This window comes from Rhinoderma darwinii, chromosome 1, assembly GCF_050947455.1.
Source record: "Rhinoderma darwinii isolate aRhiDar2 chromosome 1, aRhiDar2.hap1, whole genome shotgun sequence".
Taxonomy (NCBI): Eukaryota; Metazoa; Chordata; class Amphibia; order Anura; family Rhinodermatidae; genus Rhinoderma; species Rhinoderma darwinii.
This window is the reverse complement of record NC_134687.1, coordinates 658720576-658740292: the sequence shown is the minus strand read 5'-3', so window position 1 is coordinate 658740292 and position 19717 is coordinate 658720576. Positions and strand designations below refer to the sequence as shown.

Sequence of the window (19717 nt, the reverse complement as noted above, 5' to 3'; positions counted from 1 at the left end):
AGTCATCACCCAGACACCTCCAGTGCTGTTACTGTAGAATTTCCCAGCATTCCCAGCAGTGTCACCTCTCCAGTCAGCAGCTCAGTCATCTTGTAGATCAGTTCTAAAATCTTCTTCTCATGTATCCGGGAGTGAGGGGGAGGCTCTGTAATGGGGCTCCGACTACTGCTCCATCCTCCTGACTCATGGATGATGGGAGTCGTACAGTCACCTGATGTCTTCTTCACTATTGTGTACTCCTGTGTATGGAGAAAGACACTTAGAGAACTGAACACAGTATGCCCCCCTCAGTAGAAAGAGGGAGATTGTGACCCTGCTGTATAGAGCTCTAGTGACCCCACATCTGTAATACTGGAGACCTCACCTACAAAAAGACATTGAGAAAATAGAACGAAGCCAAAACTAAAAAGGAAATAATATTGGGGCGGACTAGGTGGACCATGTGCTTTCCTCCTGCCGTAATGTTCTATGTTTCTATATAGAGGTCATCCTGATCCTCCTGGTTCCTTGTCATTCTCATTGCTCTACAACATTACTATTGCTGCATTGGTGACATGACACATAACTGACCATATTGGTGGCTGATCTTCAGCTTTTCTGCTGGTGGCTTCTTGACGTCACTTGGAAGGTCCGTACGCTGTTATACAGGACACTGGATTCTTCCTATTTCTTCCTATTATGTATTGTCCCTTCCCTATGTGTGACTTGTTCTATAATGTAGAAAAGTTTACCTCTCCGCTCAACAGGTAGATGATCTCCAAGGTGAAGTCTAATATTCTTCTGCTCATCTCATTCCTGTCCTTGTCCATCCTTGGTGGGTCATTCAGGAGAAGGAGCGTTGTGGAGGAGAAGATGAGAAAACTGGAGGAAATGGAGGATCTAGTGCTGCAAACGTCTTTATGAAGAAAGGAGAAGATGGAAATCATACAGGGGACAACATCATGTGTGACATACAGAACCTCACTTATTCATCATTGAGAGAAACGTCTTCTCAGAGCCGTCACCACATGGAATAAAGGGGTATTCCCAACACGGACATTTCTCCCCAGGATACGCCAGAAATGTCTGATAGATGTGGCTCTACCTCTGGCCGTGCTCGGCTGTTTCTGTAACTCCTATAGAAGAGAACGGAGAGGCAATCTGCTCAGGTGCTCCTGCTATGTAATTTGCTGCCAACAGATCAGACGGGTGGTCAATGTGACAGACGCCCTTTATGAATTAATATACCACTAATATAAGTTTTTACAGATATTAGAAGTTACCTCAGAGATCCTGGATCTTCAGAGACATCTAAAATTCTTATTTATTACAGTATTCCCCAATTCCTAGTAGATTGTTTTACCGGATAGTAACTTTGGTCACATCTGAATGACATAGAAAAACAACCCCAGCACTCAGTGGTAAAGATGAACATAGAGATAAACGTAGAGTTTTCTAAATGCTTTTATTTCTAGAGTATAAATGGTTTATTGTGAAACTGGCGATTATTTTAGGATGTTTCGGCCTATCCCAGGCCTCTGTCACAATGGCTTTAGTGATATAAAGAAAAGATATATATCAGTATTACATACATATAATGGATAGTGGCTCATGTTGGCATAGGCATGATACAGCGGTATTACACAGAAACTGACGTCGATGTAACATAGAGTAAGACGCGTAACAAGAAAGCACCGATGACCATTAAATGCCACGTGGAAAGCGGGGATCTATAGCGGGTTGTTTTTCTATACAATTTGTGGGATATCCAACCCGAACCCTCACAGCACCTCAATATCCCACCCAAGAGCGCAGCCTCTTATTTTTATCTACATCTGAATGACAGACACCAACCGGCTGTCCGGTGAGTATGTACGGAAGGCCCCCGGCAGTCCAGTGTGTATGCGCGGAAGGCCCCCGGCAGTCCAGTGTGTATGCGCGGAAGGCCCCCGGCAGTCCAGTGTGTATGCGCGGAAGGCCCCCGGCAGTCCAGTGTGTATGCGCGGAAGGCCCCCGGCAGTCCAGTGTGTATGCGCGGAAGGCCCCCGGCAGTCCAGTGTGTATGCGCGGAAGGCCCCCGGCAGTCCAGTGTGTATGCGCGGAAGGCCCCCGGCAGTCCAGTGTGTATGCGCGGAAGGCCCCCGGCAGTCCAGTGTGTATGCGCGGAAGGCCCCCGGCAGTCCAGTGTGTATGCGCGGAAGGCCCCCGGCAGTCCAGTGTGTATGCACGAAAGATCCTGGCAGTCCAGTGTGTGTGTACGGAAGGTCCTGGCAGTGAAGTGTGAGGAAGCAGCATGTGCTCCTCCTTCTAGACCTGTCCTCTGCTTCTACATTTCTCTGTGCTCCTTCTTCTAGACCTGTCCTCTGCTTCATTACTCTGTGCTCCTCCTTCTAGACCCGTCCTCTGCTTCTACATTACTCTGTGCTCCTCCTTCTAGACCGGTCCTCTGCTTCTACATTACTCTGCTTCTCCTTCTAGACCTGTCCTCCGCTTCTACATTACTGTGCTCCTCCTTCTAGACCTGTCCTCTGCTTCTACATTTCTCTGTGCTCCTTCTTCTAGACCTGTCCTCTGCTTCATTACTCTGTGCTCCTCCTTCTAGACCCGTCCTCTGCTTCTACATTACTCTGTGCTCCTCCTTCTAGACCGGTCCTCTGCTTCTACATTACTCTGTGCTTCTCCTTCTAGACCTGTCCTCCGCTTCTACATTACTGTGCTCCTCCTTCTAGACCTGTCCTCCGCTTCTACATAACTCTGCTCCTCCTTCTAGACCGGTCCTCTGCTTCTACATTATCTTGTGCTCCTCCTTCTAGACCTGTCCTCTGCTTCTACATCACTCTGTACTCCTCCTTCTAGACCTGTCCTCTGCTTCTACATCTCTCTGTGCTCCTCCTTCTAGACCTGTCCTCCGCTTCTACATAACTCTGTGCTCCTCCTTCTAGACCGGTCCTCTGCTTCTACATTATCTTGTGCTCCTCCTTCTAGACCTGTCCTCTGCTTCTACATCACTCTGTACTCCTCCTTCTAGACCTGTCCTCTGCTTCTACATCTCTCTGTGCTCCTTCTTCTAGACCTGTCCTCTGCTTTAACATTACTCTGTGCTTCTCCTTCTAGACCTGTCCTCTGCTTCTACATTACTCTGTGCTCCTCCTTCTAGACATGTCCACCACCTTCTACATTACTCTGTGCTCCTCCTTCTAGACCTGTCCTCTGCTTCTACATTACACTGTGCTCCTCCTTCTAGACCTGTCCTCTGCATTACTCTGTGCTCCACCTTCTCGACCTGTCCTCTGCTTCATTACTCTGTTCTCCTCCTTCTACATTACTCTGTGCTCCTCCTTCTAGACCGGTCCTCTGCTTCTACATTACTCTGTGCTTCTCCTTCTAGACCTGTCCTCCGCTTCTACATTACTGTGCTCCTCCTTCTAGACCTGTCCTCTGCTTCTACATTTCTCTGTGCTCCTTCTTCTAGACCTGTCCTCTGCTTCATTACTCTGTGCTCCTCCTTCTAGACCCGTCCTCTGCTTCTACATTACTCTGTGCTCCTCCTTCTAGACCGGTCCTCTGCTTCTACATTACTCTGTGCTTCTCCTTCTAGACCTGTCGTCCGCTTCTACATTACTGTGCTCCTCCTTCTAGACCTGTCCTCCGCTTCTACATAACTCTGTGCTCCTCCTTCTAGACCTGTCCTCTGCTTCTACATTATCTTGTGCTCCTCCTTCTAGACCTGTCCTCTGCTTCTACATCACTCTGTACTCCTCCTTCTAGACCTGTCCTCTGCTTCTACATCTCTCTGTGCTCCTCCTTCTAGACCTGTCCTCCGCTTCTACATAACTCTGTGCTCCTCCTTCTAGACCGCTCCTCTGCTTCTACATTATCTTGTGCTCCTCCTTCTAGACCTGTCCTCTGCTTCTACATCACTCTGTACTCCTCCTTCTAGACCTGTCCTCTGCTTCTACATCTCTCTGTGCTCCTTCTTCTAGACCTGTCCTCTGCTTTAACATTACTCTGTGCTTCTCCTTCTAGACCTGTCCTCTGCTTCTACATTACTCTGTGCTCCTCCTTCTAGACATGTCCACCACCTTCTACATTACTCTGTGCTCCTCCTTCTAGACCTGTCCTCTGCTTCTACATTACACTGTGCTCCTCCTTCTAGACCTGTCCTCTGCATTACTCTGTGCTCCACCTTCTCGACCTGTCCTCTGCTTCATTACTCTGTTCTCCTCCTTCTACATTACTCTGTGCTCCTCCTTCTAGACCTGTCCTACTCGTCCCACCCTCTGTCTGTTAGTGTCCCTCTAGGGTCAGTGTCCTGGGACCCTTACTCTTCTACTTTAAAAGAACAGTGTCACGAAAAAAAATTTTTTTTTACATCAGTTTGATTTTAGTGTTTTCTTAAAAACTTTTATATTTATTTGTGTGTTTGTGTTTTACTTTATTTTTGAACTTTTTCTTCCCTATGGGGGCTGCCATTTTTTTTCCATTTCTGTATGTGTCGATTAACGACATATACAGACATGGAATACGGCAGCTACAGTCCCATAGTGAATGCGAACGGGGCCCGTTCCATTCACTATGCTGTACGCCGTCTGTGTGGGAACGGCGCATGCGCCGCTCCCACACAGTCCAAGTTGAACTGTGCGCTGTCCGGCGCCATTTTGCTGTAGACCGGAAGATTACTACGTCCGGTCGCGGCTTCCGGACTTGTGCACTTGGAGCGGCGGTAGCAGACGGAGCGGACGTACCGGAGGGAGCGGCGGCGGCAAGTTATTTCTATGTATGTTCGTGTTTGTGTGTGTTTACTACTGTATGTAAACCTACTACACTGTGGGTTAGCTCAAAAAATGGCGACACACAGTGTAGGAGGTTTGACTGTTCAATGCCCTCGATTCTCCCGGCACTAGCCAGGATAAAGGAGGGGGGGATTCTGAGAGCTCACTAGAGCGAGTGAGTTTTCCCAAATTTTGCAGCATAAAGCAATGTGGTTGCTTTACCACATGCAATGCTGCAATTTTGGGAATTGCTCCATCTAGTGACCAGCACTGGGAAGTGTTATAAATTAGAATCTAATTTATAATATTTCCTGACTAGTGAAAAAAAGTAAAAAATTAGAACAATGTCTAATCATTTTTACACTAACTGTTCAATTAAAAAAAAAAAAAAAAAACTTGCAACACATTCCCTTTAAAACCTTTGGTGATATTTACCGCTCTGGTCTTGATGTTCCCTCCCTGCTATGTACAGTGTATAAGAGTTATCTCCTCCTTCACCTCCCGCTTCTTAAAGATCAACATGGAGAAACAATCATCTTTACCCCATTTCACCACCTCCCCCCTACTAGAACTATGAATCACAGGTAATGGCTCCACACATCTCCCCGTCTCACAGGTCGCTGTATTGGGATAATCCTTAATGTCAGACAGCACAGCCAAGCGCTTCCCACTTCTTGCTGCTCCACCTCAAAAGCCCTCTCCAAGTCGGCCTCTCCAAGTCGGCCTCTCCTCCCCCTCTACAAGTCGGCCTCTCCTCCCCCTCTACAAGTCGGCCTCTCCTCCCCCTCTACAAGTCGGCCTCTCCTCCCCCTCTACAAGTCGGCCTCTCCTCCCCCTCTACAAGTCGGCCTCTCCTCCCCCTCTACAAGTCCGTCTCTCCTCGCCCTCTACAAGTCGGCCTCCCCTCCCCCTCTACAAGTCGGCCTCCCCTCCCCCTCTACAAGTCGGCCTCTCCTCGCCCTCTACAAGTCGGCCTCTCCTCGCCCTCTACAAGTCGGCCTCTCCTCGCCCTCTACAAGTCGGCCTCTCCTCGCCCTCTACAAGTCGGCCTCTCCTCGCCCTCTACAAGTCGGCCTCTCCTCGCCCTCTACAAGTCGGCCTCTCCTCGCCCTCTACAAGTCGGCCTCTCCTCGCCCTCTACAAGTCGGCCTCTCCTCGCCCTCTACAAGTCGGCCTCTCCTCGCCCTCTACAAGTCGGCCTCTCCTCGCCCTCTACAAGTCGGCCTCTCCTCCCCCTCTACAAGTCGGCCTCTCCTCCCCCTCTACAAGTCGGCCTCTCCTCCCCCTCTACAAGTCGGCCTCTCCTCCCCCTCTACAAGTCCGTCTCTCCTCGCCCTCTACAAGTCGGTTTTTCCTCACCCTCGAGCAGACATAAATGCCAGTACATATGCCCTCATTATCCACCGTCTAGACTACTCCCCCATCCTCCTCTGTGGCTTCTCATCTAACACTATTACCCCCTCCTACCCATTCTCACCTCTGCTGCAGGGGTAAATCTACCTCTCCCGTCATTCCACCTCTGCGGTCACTGGCTGCACGTTACCTACTAAACTATGTACAACACTGTGCCAAAAACACCTCATGTAACCTTACCTTACTATTGCATCATGGGAAATCTCATGACTGATAATAGAGGAAACACGAAACAACAGCGGTGACCGGAAGTCATGTACACCCGACCAGCGCTGCTACACCTCATAAACGGCAAGGCCCTGTGATGACGTCACCACCACGTGACCGGGTCAGGATGGGCGGGGCTTATAAGTGGACAGGAGGCATAGTCCCGTCCCCTCACAGAGAGACCACTCATGTCACGTGATCATCATCTCTTTACACATTGCAGGAGCCTCGCCCCTGTCACGTGATTAACTTTCGCTTCTTCCTTATGCAGCACATGAGCCCCATCCCTCATGTCAAGTGATCATTATCAGTGCTGCACACAACAGAGGAGCCCCGCCCCCAATGTCACGTGATCATCATAGGTAATGCATCGGTCACGTGATCTTGATATTATCACATGTTTTTCATCCACCGCCTCTCTCCGCGGATAAGCTCCGCCCTCTTGCTTCGGTCACATGGTGGTGACGTCATCACAGGTCCTTCAGCTATTGCCGTGTATGAGGTAGAGAGCAGCGCTGGTCGGGTGTTCTCTCTGTTATCAGTCACCCCTGTCGTTTAGCCGCAAGCTATTATATAGATTATAGCGATCACTCCTGCGCCAGTCACATGTTCCTTATGACCGACCCCTCATGTCACGTGATCATCATCACATGTCCTTCATCCACCGCGACTCTCCATTGATAAGTCCCGCCCCTCCTGCCACGGTCACGTGGTAGCGACGTCATCACAGGTCCTTCAGCTATTGCCGTGTATGAGGTAGAGAGCAGCGCTGGTCGGGTGTTCTCTCTGTTATCAGTCACCCCTGTATGAGTGTGTATACAGAGAGCTGTCAATCATTGAGTGACCCCGCCCACTGGACTCCTAGCCGGGATGTAACCCCTCCAGTGCCGGCCTCTTTGGGGTAAGTTGTTATTTCTGGTCTTTGTAGTGGGCGGATGTTTTGTGGGACGAGTCGTGTTTTGTAATGACATAATATTCGGGACATACAACTTATTCACTGACTTTTATACATTTCTTGTTAATGTCGTTCACCGTGCGGTTTAAGGGAATGTTCACACGCAGCGAATACGACCCACAACACGCCAGGAAATCACCCCGAATATTCACCCCAAATGGTGGGCGTATAATCCTCCCGAATATCTACTACAGAAATACAACAAGGCTGATCCTCACCTCTCCCAGCGTTACCATAGCAACACGTCCCTGCTCTTCCGGCTGTGTCCAGGTGACCCCTATAATGACATGTGACCTCTCCGGCCTGTGATTGGCTGCAGGGGTCACATGACGCCTTCTTTTTTATATATGTGTAACCTGCAGCGTTGCTGTGAACACGCGGTGGAGCCGCAGAGGATTCTGGGTACAATGGCGTTTGTTGCGGAACTTGACTTTTCCATTGAACTTAATGGGGAAATTCTGCAACAAATGCGCAGCGAATCCGCGGTATAAATCCGATATCCTGCGTGTTTATAATCCGCACCGCAGGTTAACCCCTTCACCACCAGGCCAGGTTCTGTTTCCGGTTCCCCCCTCCCCGTATTCTCAGATCTGTAACGTTTCTATGTCTCGGTGGACGGCGCGGTGCGAGGGATTGTTGTGTTTTCGGGGACGAGCTTTAGTTGTTCATCACTTTTTAATAATTTTTTTTTAATTTTTTCTGCATTGTTTTCCGTGCGGGTGAATAACATTATATTCTGACGGTTCTGAGTGTTCCGGATGTGGTGATTCCGTTTATGATATTGGTTTTTTACATTAATTTAGACAAAAATCACATTTTTTTTTTTACGTTTTTACTTTTTTTTTTACATAACTATAAACTTTAACTATTTATAAAAGATGTTATCCCTCCCCTGGGGCCGTGGAGTAATGGTGATTAGATCGCTGGTACAATACCCTGTGAGGGCTCGTCTACATGTAGCGGAATTGCGGGCGGAAGTTACGCAGCAGAATACGGGAGCAGTGAAGTGGGTGAGATGTAACAAATCTCATCCGGACGCTGCGTAAAAATTCCGACCAGAGATTGACCTGCGCTGCGTATTCTTCGTACATGTCCATTCCTGCTGCGGAAAGTGACTGAATTGCTGCGTTTTTAGAGGCGACGTCACCATCCCCCAACATTGTGAAGAACGCAGCAAAATCCGCCCCATTTTCTACAGTAAAAACCTCAGGAAATGGTGCGTTTTTCTGCGGCGGAATGTCGGCTACTTTCAACCGAATTGCTGCAGAAATTGTGTGTGGACAGGCCCTTATACTAATGTACCGCAGTATATCGTGATTAACATGAATGGGTTAATAGCAGCAGAAAAATGCCCCCCCAGGCTGCCATGACAACCATCTGCCCCCCGTGATCACCTGAGAGATATGCCATACATGTCTGATATATGGGGGTCCCCCCTCCTATGTGGAGAACTTTCGATACTGTTTCGATGCCGTGCTCCCTGAAACGGTTCGATACCGTTATTTCTGTACCGTATTTTTCGGACTATAAGACGCAGTTTTTAGCAAGAAAAAATCTTGCAAAAAAGTCCCTGCGTCTTATAGTCAGCAGTAAAGGGACCCGACAGCACCGGGCCCCCTGACTGCTCTGCTTCTTACTTATCCCCTTCCCGACCCGTGATGTGCCGACTCATCATGGAGGGGGGAGGGGATGATGTTTGGAGTGGAGCGGGCTCACGCGCTGACACGCTGCTCTAACGGATAGGAATAGCGATGGCGCGGTCAATAGCGAACACGGCATTTGTAGGGTTTTCCCATGTAGGACATTTATGACATGTCCACTGGAGATTCCAAGAAAAGTAGCAGGACAACAGCACACGTCTCCCGATCTTCAAAGCGGTTTTATTGTCAAAACATCCACGACAAACCGGCAACGTTTCGACCCCTAGTGAGTCACCACTTTGAAGATCTGGAGACGTGTGCTGTTGTCCTGCCGCTTTTCCTGGAATTTGCATTATGCCGGAGTGGGTTTGCCTGGCTTGACAGCGTGCACCGCACCAGACTCGGGACCTGTGCTGCTTCAAAACCTCCTATTTTATTCACTGTGCAATAGTAAATATACGTGGTTTTTCCCTTGAGTAATGTATACCAATGGGAATTTTTTGGTTAGAGCCTAACCTTTAATGTGAGATTTATTTAACTTTTTTTTTTTTTTTTAATTAAACATTTAGTGTGTAGGTGATTAAACATTGTTCAAATTTTTTTTTATTTTTTTCACGTGTCAGGAAATATTATAAATTAATTCTAATTTATAATATTTCCCATTGCTGGTCACTAGATGGAGCTATTCCCAAAATTGCAGCATTGCAAAATTGGGTAAAAATCCCTCGCTCTAGTGAGCTCTCAGCATCCCCCCCTCCTTTATCCTGGCTAGTGCCGGGATAAACGAGGGGATTGAACGGTCTAACCTCCTACACTGTGTGTCGCCATTTTTTGAGCTAACACACAGTGTAGTAGGTTTACATACAGTAGTAAACACACACAAACACGAACATACATAGAAATCTCTTACCTGCTCCTGCCGCCGCGGCTCCCTCCGGCCCGTCCGCTCCGTCTGCTGCCGCTGGTCCAAGTGCACAAGTCCGGAAGCCGCGACCGGAAGTAGTAATATTACTGTCCGGCCGCGACTTCCGGTCCACAGGAAAATGGCGCCGGACGGCGCCAATTTCAAGTTGGACTGTGTGGGAGCGGCGCATGCGCAGTTCCCACACAGACGGCGAACACAGAAGTGGATGGGACGGGACCTGTTCGCAGTCTCTATGGGACTGTGGCTGCCGTATTCCATGTCTGTATGTGTCGTTAATCGACACATACAGAAATGGAACAAAAAATGGCAGCCCCCATAGGGAAGAAAAAGTGTAAAAATAAGAAAAAGTAAAACACAAACACACAAATAAATATAAACGTTTTTAATAAAGCACTAACATCTTTAACATATTAAAAAAAAATTTGTGATGACACTGTTCCTTTAAGGTAGTGATACAATTGTATCCATATAGTTCATTCACTAGCGCCTGCGCACTTTACATTGACATATGTAATAAGTTCAGATAGGACAAGGATGAGATTTAAATGGTTAATACCATCACACTCTAGTATTTATATTTCATTTTAGAATTTTCCTGGTTTTTATTTATTTTTATATTTTTTCAAAAAATATTATGTTTAAATATTTTAGTTCCAAGTTGGGACCGGTATAAGTAAGGCTATGTTCACACGGAGTATTTTGGGGGAGGAATATCTGCCTCAAAATTCCGTTTGGAACTTTGAGGCAGATATTCCTCTCCCTGCACGCCGATTTTCGCGGCAATTATCGTTTTACTGCTCGCGGGAAAAAGACGCCGACGCCTCCCATTGAAATCAATGGGAGGCGTTCTCGGGCCGTTTCTGCCGAGTTTTGCGACGCGGTTTCCGCGTCAAAAAACTCGGCAAAATACCCCGTGTGAACATAGCCTAACTCTGCAGTAATTCATCAGGGGCTCACAGAGTTAATAGATTAGACCTTCTGGCATTCCAGAGGTCTGTGTAGACAATGCACTGATTCTGTGATCAAACGTGGACATAGTGGCTAGCCCACTACAGAGTTACTTATGAGTGAGGAAACGCGTAGGGCTAGATAACTACAGATAGGCAGGATTAGTGTGTTGCTAAACACGAGATCCTCACAGTGGAATCCACAGCAGCAGCAGCTGAAGCTGTATCAGCTCCCGGCACACACTGGGCTTGATAAAGCAGCTGATCTGCTAATAAGAGAGCTGCACAGACATCTCTATAGCAGCAGTAGCTGAAATACAAGAGATTCATCTAGAGGGACTCCTAGAGCAGCTGCTCATGCTGCATCAGTTCCTGGCACACACCTTGTGACAAGGAGGGTACCGCTCCCAACTTGGAACTAAAATATTTAAACCTAATATTTTTTGAAAAAATATAAAAATAAATAAAAACCAGGAAAATTCTAAAATAAATGATAAATACTAGAGTGTGATGGGATTAACCATTTAAATCTCAACCTTGTCCTATCCGAACTTATTACATATGTCAATGTAAAGTGCGCAGGCGCTAGTGAACGAACTTTATGGATACAATTGTATCACTATCTTAAATTGCTAAAAAGTGAAATAAATCTCACATTAAAGATTAGGTTCTAACCCAAAAAATTGCCATTGGTATTCATCCAGTGAAACACAAACCTCCTATTTTTCTTTCTATCCACAGGAGATGTCATAAATGTCAGACAGATGCGCCCCAAAATACACCTGAAAACACTGCGTGTGAACATACCCTTACGCTGTTTCCGTAACTCGTCCATGTATTGCAGTGTATTGTGCCGGCGATCTAGTGATCGCTGGTTCAAGTCCCCGAGGGGAACTAATAAAATCTGTAATAAAAATAAATAAATTAGATACATTTTCTGGAGTCTAAAGAAAAATATTAACCTTTTCCCACTTCCCCAAGCACAATGTCAAAAATAAGAAAAAGGAATCAAATAAAAAGCGCCAAAAATGCCTCTCGGAATGTGGTGAACAAATAGTTTTTGCTTTGTAAAAGTAGTAGAAGTAAAAAAAGAAAAAAAAATTCCAATTTTTTGTTGCCTAAAACCTGGGTGCCTCTTATAGTCCGGTGCGTCTTATAATCCGAAAAATACGGCATTGCGATACAAAGCTGTGCTGCGCGGCCACACAGATCAGCATTGTAACACATGAATGTCGTTAGAGCGGGGCTGTGGCTGTGTGATACGTGCATCACCCCGCTCGTAAGTCCTGACAAGTGCGCGCGCGGTCAGCATGAGGTGATGCGACCAGCACTGCACTAATGATTGCCGGCACTGAAGTCAGAACATGGGCGCACTGCAAAACACTCACATGTTCTGTCTTCAGTGCCTCCGCTCATTAGTGCAGCGCCGGCCGAATAACCTCGTTCTGACCACACACGCACACTTGTCAGGAGCGGGGCAATGGCTGTATTACACAACCGCAGCCACGCTCTAACTGCAGAGATCAGAGAAACCTCTTATCTCCGCCGCTATTCCCCTAAATGCTGCGATCAAAGCTGACTGCAGCATTTGAAGGGGAAAATGAGAAGGGGGAATCCCTGTGACGCGATAGAGGGACATACCATATATGGGCAGACAGCCCAGGGTCCATTGAAGGACTCCAGGGCTGTGTGCACATATTTCCTGTTGTTAGGACAAACCTCAGTATGACCTAACAACTGCCTGTGTACTATCAGTGTATAGATATATACAGTACATTACTATCAGTGTATAGATATATACAGTACATTACTATCAGTGTATAGATATATACAGTACATTACTATCAGTGTATAGATATATACAGTACATTACTATCAGTGTATAGATATATACAGTACATTACTATCAGTGTATAGATATATACAGTACATTACTATCAGTGTATAGATATATATATATATATACAGTACATTACTATCAGTGTATAGATATATACAGTACATTACTATCAGTGTATAGATATATATACAGTACATTACTATCAGTGTATAGATATATATACAGTACATTACTATCAGTGTATAGATATATATACAGTACATTACTATCAGTATATAGATCTCTACCAGTACATTACTATCAGTGTATAGATATATATATATATACAGTACATTACTATCAGTGTATAGATATATATACAGTACATTACTATCAGTGTATAGATATATATACAGTACATTACTATCAGTGTATAGATATATATACAGTACATTACTATCAGTGTATAGATATATATATACAGTACATTACTATCAGTGTATAGATATATACAGTACATTACTATCAGTGTATAGATATATATACAGTACATTACTATCAGTGTATAGATATATACAGTACATTACTATCAGTGTATAGATATATATATATACAGTACATTACTATCAGTGTATAGATATATATACTGTACATTACTATCAGTGTATAGATATATATACAGTACATTACTATCAGTGTATAGATATATATACCGGTACATTACTATCAGTGTATAGATATATATACGGTACATTACTATCAGTGTATAGATATATACAGTACATTACTATCAGTGTATAGATATATATACAGTACATTACTATCAGTGTATAGATATATACAGTACATTACTATCAGTGTATAGATATATATACAGTACATTACTATCAGTGTATAGATATATATACAGTACATTACTATCAGTGTATAGATATATATACAGTACATTACTATCAGTGTATAGATATATATATATACAGTACATTACTATCAGTGTATAGATATATACAGTACATTACTATCAGTGTATAGATATATATATAGTACATTACTATCAGTGTATAGATATATATACAGTACATTACTATCAGTGTATAGATATATATACAGTACATTACTATCAGTGTATAGATATATATACAGTACATTACTATCAGTGTATAGATATATATACAGTACATTACTATCAGTGTATAGATATATATACAGTACATTACTATCAGTGTATAGATATATATACAGTACATTACTATCAGTGTATAGATATATACAGTACATTACTATCAGTGTATAGATATATATACAGTACATTACTATCAGTGTATAGATATATATACAGTACATTACTATCAGTGTATAGATATATATACAGTACATTACTATCAGTGTATAGATATATACAGTACATTACTATCAGTGTATAGATATATATACAGTACATTACTATCAGTGTATAGATATATATACAGTACATTACTATCAGTGTATAGATATATACAGTACATTACTATCAGTGTATAGATATATATACAGTACATTACTATCAGTGTATAGATATATACAGTACATTACTATCAGTGTATAGATATATATACAGTACATTACTATCAGTGTATAGATATATACAGTACATTACTATCAGTGTATAGATATATATACAGTACATTACTATCAGTGTATAGATATATACAGTACATTACTATCAGTGTATAGATATATATACAGTACATTACTATCAGTGTATAGATATATATACAGTACATTACTATCAGTGTATAGATATATATACAGTACATTACTATCAGTGTATAGATATATATACAGTACATTACTATCAGTGTATAGATATATACAGTACATTACTATCAGTGTATAGATATATACAGTACATTACTATCAGTGTATAGATATATATACAGTACATTACTATCAGTGTATAGATATATATACAGTACATTACTATCAGTGTATAGATATATATACGGTACATTACTATCAGTGTATAGATATATATACAGTACATTACTATCAGTGTATAGATATATATACAGTACATTACTATCAGTGTATAGATATATATACAGTACATTACTATCAGTGTATAGATATATATACCAGTACATTACTATCAGTGTATAGATATATATACAGTACATTACTATCAGTGTATAGATATATATATACAGTACATTACTATCAGTGTATAGATATATACAGTACATTACTATCAGTGTATAGATATATATACCGGTACATTACTATCAGTGTATAGATATATATACAGTACATTACTATCAGTGTATAGATATATATACAGTACATTACTATCAGTGTATAGATATATACAGTACATTACTATCAGTGTATAGATATATATACAGTACATTACTATCAGTGTATAGATATATACAGTACATTACTATCAGTGTATAGATATATATACAGTACATTACTATCAGTGTATAGATATATACAGTACATTACTATCAGTGTATAGATATATATACAGTACATTACTATCAGTGTATAGATATATACCGTTACATTACTATCAGTGTATAGATATATACAGTACATTACTATCCGTGTATAGATATATATACAGTACATTACTATCAGTGTATAGATATATATACCAGTACATTACTATCAGTGTATAGATATATATACAGTACATTACTATCAGTGTATAGATATATATACAGTACATTACTATCAGTGTATAGATATATATACAGTACATTACTATCAGTGTATAGATATATATACAGTACATTACTATCAGTGTATAGATATATATACAGTACATTACTATCAGTGTATAGATATATACAGTACATTACTATCAGTGTATAGATATATACAGTACATTACTATCAGTGTATAGATATATACAGTACATTACTATCAGTGTATAGATATATATACCAGTACATTACTATCAGTGTATAGATATATATATACAGTACATTACTATCAGTGTATAGATATATATACGGTACATTACTATCAGTGTATAGATATATATATATAGTACATTACTATCAGTGTATAGATATATACAGTACATTACTATCAGTGTATAGATATATATACAGTACATTACTATCAGTGTATAGATATATATACAGTACATTACTATCAGTGTATAGATATATATATATACAGTACATTACTATCAGTGTATAGATATATATACAGTACATTACTATCAGTGTATAGATATATATACAGTACATTACTATCAGTGTATAGATATATATACCGGTACATTACTATCAGTGTATAGATATATACAGTACATTACTATTAGTGTATAGATATATATATAGTACATTACTATCAGTGTATAGATATATATACAGTACATTACTATCAGTGTATAGATATATATATACAGTACATTACTATCAGTGTATAGATATATATACAGTACATTACTATCAGTGTATAGATATATACAGTACATTACTATCAGTGTATAGATATATATACGGTACATTACTATCAGTGTATAGATATATATACAGTACATTACTATCAGTGTATAGATATATACAGTACATTACTATCAGTGTATAGATATATATACAGTACATTACTATCAGTGTATAGATATATACAGTACATTACTATCAGTGTATAGATATATATACAGTACATTACTATCAGTGTATAGATATATATACAGTACATTACTATCAGTGTATAGATATATATACGGTACATTACTATCAGTGTATAGATATATATACAGTACATTACTATCAGTGTATAGATATATATACAGTACATTACTATCTGTGTATAGATATATATATAGTACATTACTATCAGTGTATAGATATATACAGTACATTACTATCAGTGTATAGATATATATACAGTACATTACTATCAGTGTATAGATATATACAGTACATTACTATCAGTGTATAGATATATATACAGTACATTACTATCAGTGTATAGATATATACAGTACAATACTATCAGTGTATAGATATATATACAGTACATTACTATCAGTGTATAGATATATATATACAGTACATTACTATCAGTGTATAGATCTATATACAGTACATTACTATCAGTGTATAGATATATATATACAGTACATTACTATCAGTGTATAGATATATACAGTACATTACTATCAGTGTATAGATATATATACCGGTACATTACTATCAGTGTATAGATATATATACAGTACATTACTATCAGTGTATAGATATATATATACAGTACATTACTATCAGTGTATAGATATATATATACAGTACATTACTATCAGTGTATAGATATATATACAGTACATTACTATCAGTGTATAGATATATACAGTACATTACTATCAGTGTATAGATATATACAGTACATTACTATCAGTGTATAGATATATACAGTACATTACTATCAGTGTATAGATATATATACAGTACATTACTATCAGTGTATAGATATATACAGTACATTACTATCAGTGTATAGATATATATACAGTACATTACTATCAGTGTATAGATATATATACAGTACATTACTATCAGTGTATAGATATATACAGTACATTACTATCAGTGTATAGATATATACAGTACATTACTATCAGTGTATAGATATATATACAGTACATTACTATCAGTGTATAGATATATATACAGTACATTACTATCAGTGTATAGATATATATACAGTACATTACTATCAGTGTATAGATATATACAGTACATTACTATCAGTGTATAGATATATATACAGTACATTACTATCAGTGTATAGATATATATACAGTACATTACTATCAGTGTATAGATATATATACAGTACATTACTATCAGTGTATAGATATATATACAGTACATTACTATCAGTGTATAGATATATATACAGTACATTACTATCAGTGTATAGATATATATACAGTACATTACTATCAGTGTATAGATATATATACAGTACATTACTATCAGTGTATAGATATATATACAGTACATTACTATCAGTGTATAGATATATATACAGTACATTACTATCAGTGTATAGATATATATACAGTACATTACTATCAGTGTATAGATATATATACAGTACATTACTATCAGTGTATAGATATATACAGTACATTACTATCAGTGTATAGATATATATACAGTACATTACTATCAGTGTATAGATATATACAGTACATTACTATCAGTGTATAGATATATATACAGTACATTACTATCAGTGTATAGATATATACAGTACAATACTATCAGTGTATAGATATATATACAGTACATTACTATCAGTGTATAGATATATATACAGTACATTACTATCAGTGTATAGATATATATACAGTACATTACTATCAGTGTATAGATATATATATACAGTACATTACTATCAGTGTATAGATATATATATACAGTACATTACTATCAGTGTATAGATATATATATACAGTACATTACTATCAGTGTATAGATATATATACAGTACATTACTATCAGTGTATAGATATATATACAGTACATTACTATCAGTGTATAGATATATATACAGTACATTACTATCAGTGTATAGATATATATACAGTACATTACTATCAGTGTATAGATATATATACAGTACATTACTATCAGTGTATAGATATATATACAGTACATTACTATCAGTGTATAGATATATATACAGTACATTACTATCAGTGTATAGATATATATACAGTACATTACTATCAGTGTATAGATATATATACAGTACATTACTATCAGTGTATAGATATATATACAGTACATTACTATCAGTGTATAGATATATATACAGTACATTACTATCAGTGTATAGATATATACAGTACATTACTATCAGTGTATAGATATATATACAGTACATTACTATCAGTGTATAGATATATACAGTACATTACTATCAGTGTATAGATATATATACAGTACATTACTATCAGTGTATAGATATATACAGTACAATACTATCAGTGTATAGATATATATACAGTACATTACTATCAGTGTATAGATATATATACAGTACATTACTATCAGTGTATAGATATATATACAGTACATTACTATCAGTGTATAGATATATACAGTACATTACTATCAGTGTATAGATATATATACAGTACATTACTATCAGTGTATAGATATATATACAGTACATTACTATCAGTGTATAGATATATATACAGTACATTACTATCAGTGTATAGATATATACAGTACATTACTATCAGTGTATAGATATATACAGTACATTACTATCAGTGTATAGATATATATACAGTACATTACTATCAGTGTATAGATATATATACAGTACATTACTATCAGTGTATAGATATATATACAGTACATTACTATCAGTGTATAGATATATACAGTACATTACTATCAGTGTATAGATATATATACAGTACATTACTATCAGTGTATAGATATATATACAGTACATTACTATCAGTGTATAGATATATATACAGTACATTACTATCAGTGTATAGATATATATACAGTACATTACTATCAGTGTATAGATATATATACAGTACATTACTATCAGTGTATAGATATATATACAGTACATTACTATCAGTGTATAGATATATACAGTACATTACTATCAGTGTATAGATATATATACAGTACATTACTATCAGTGTATAGATATATACAGTACATTACTATCAGTGTATAGATATATATACAGTACATTACTATCAGTGTATAGATATATACAGTACAATACTATCAGTGTATAGATATATATACAGTACATTACTATCAGTGTATAGATATATATACAGTACATTACTATCAGTGTATAGATATATATACAGTACATTACTATCAGTGTATAGATATATATATACAGTACATTACTATCAGTGTATAGATATATATATACAGTACATTACTATCAGTGTATAGATATATATATACAGTACATTACTATCAGTGTATAGATATATATACCGGTACATTACTATCAGTGTATAGATATATATACAGTACATTACTATCAGTGTATAGATATATAT

At 39.2% G+C, this 19717-nt stretch overlaps 1 protein-coding gene and 1 long non-coding RNA gene across 2 annotated transcripts in view; one reads left to right on the top strand and one right to left on the bottom strand.

The window, feature by feature from the left end:
* Nucleotides 1-5: 5 nt before the first annotated feature.
* LOC142706987 (oocyte zinc finger protein XlCOF29-like) lies at nucleotides 6-6699 on the bottom strand. Its single transcript, XM_075848313.1, has 3 exons — nucleotides 6345-6699; nucleotides 732-895; nucleotides 6-239 (listed from the first exon to the last, which is right to left on the bottom strand). The coding sequence occupies exons 2-3, from the start codon at nucleotides 807-809 to the stop codon at nucleotides 6-8; spliced, it is 312 nt and encodes a 103-aa protein (XP_075704428.1). The 5' UTR covers nucleotides 810-895; nucleotides 6345-6699.
* Nucleotides 6700-7120: 421 nt separating this feature from the next.
* The window catches only part of LOC142664314 (uncharacterized), a 20487-nt gene continuing 7890 nt past the window's right edge, over nucleotides 7121-19717 (top strand). The window contains exon 1 of the long non-coding RNA XR_012851264.1: nucleotides 7121-7272. This is a non-coding gene — a long non-coding RNA (uncharacterized LOC142664314). The remainder of the gene's footprint in view (nucleotides 7273-19717) is intronic.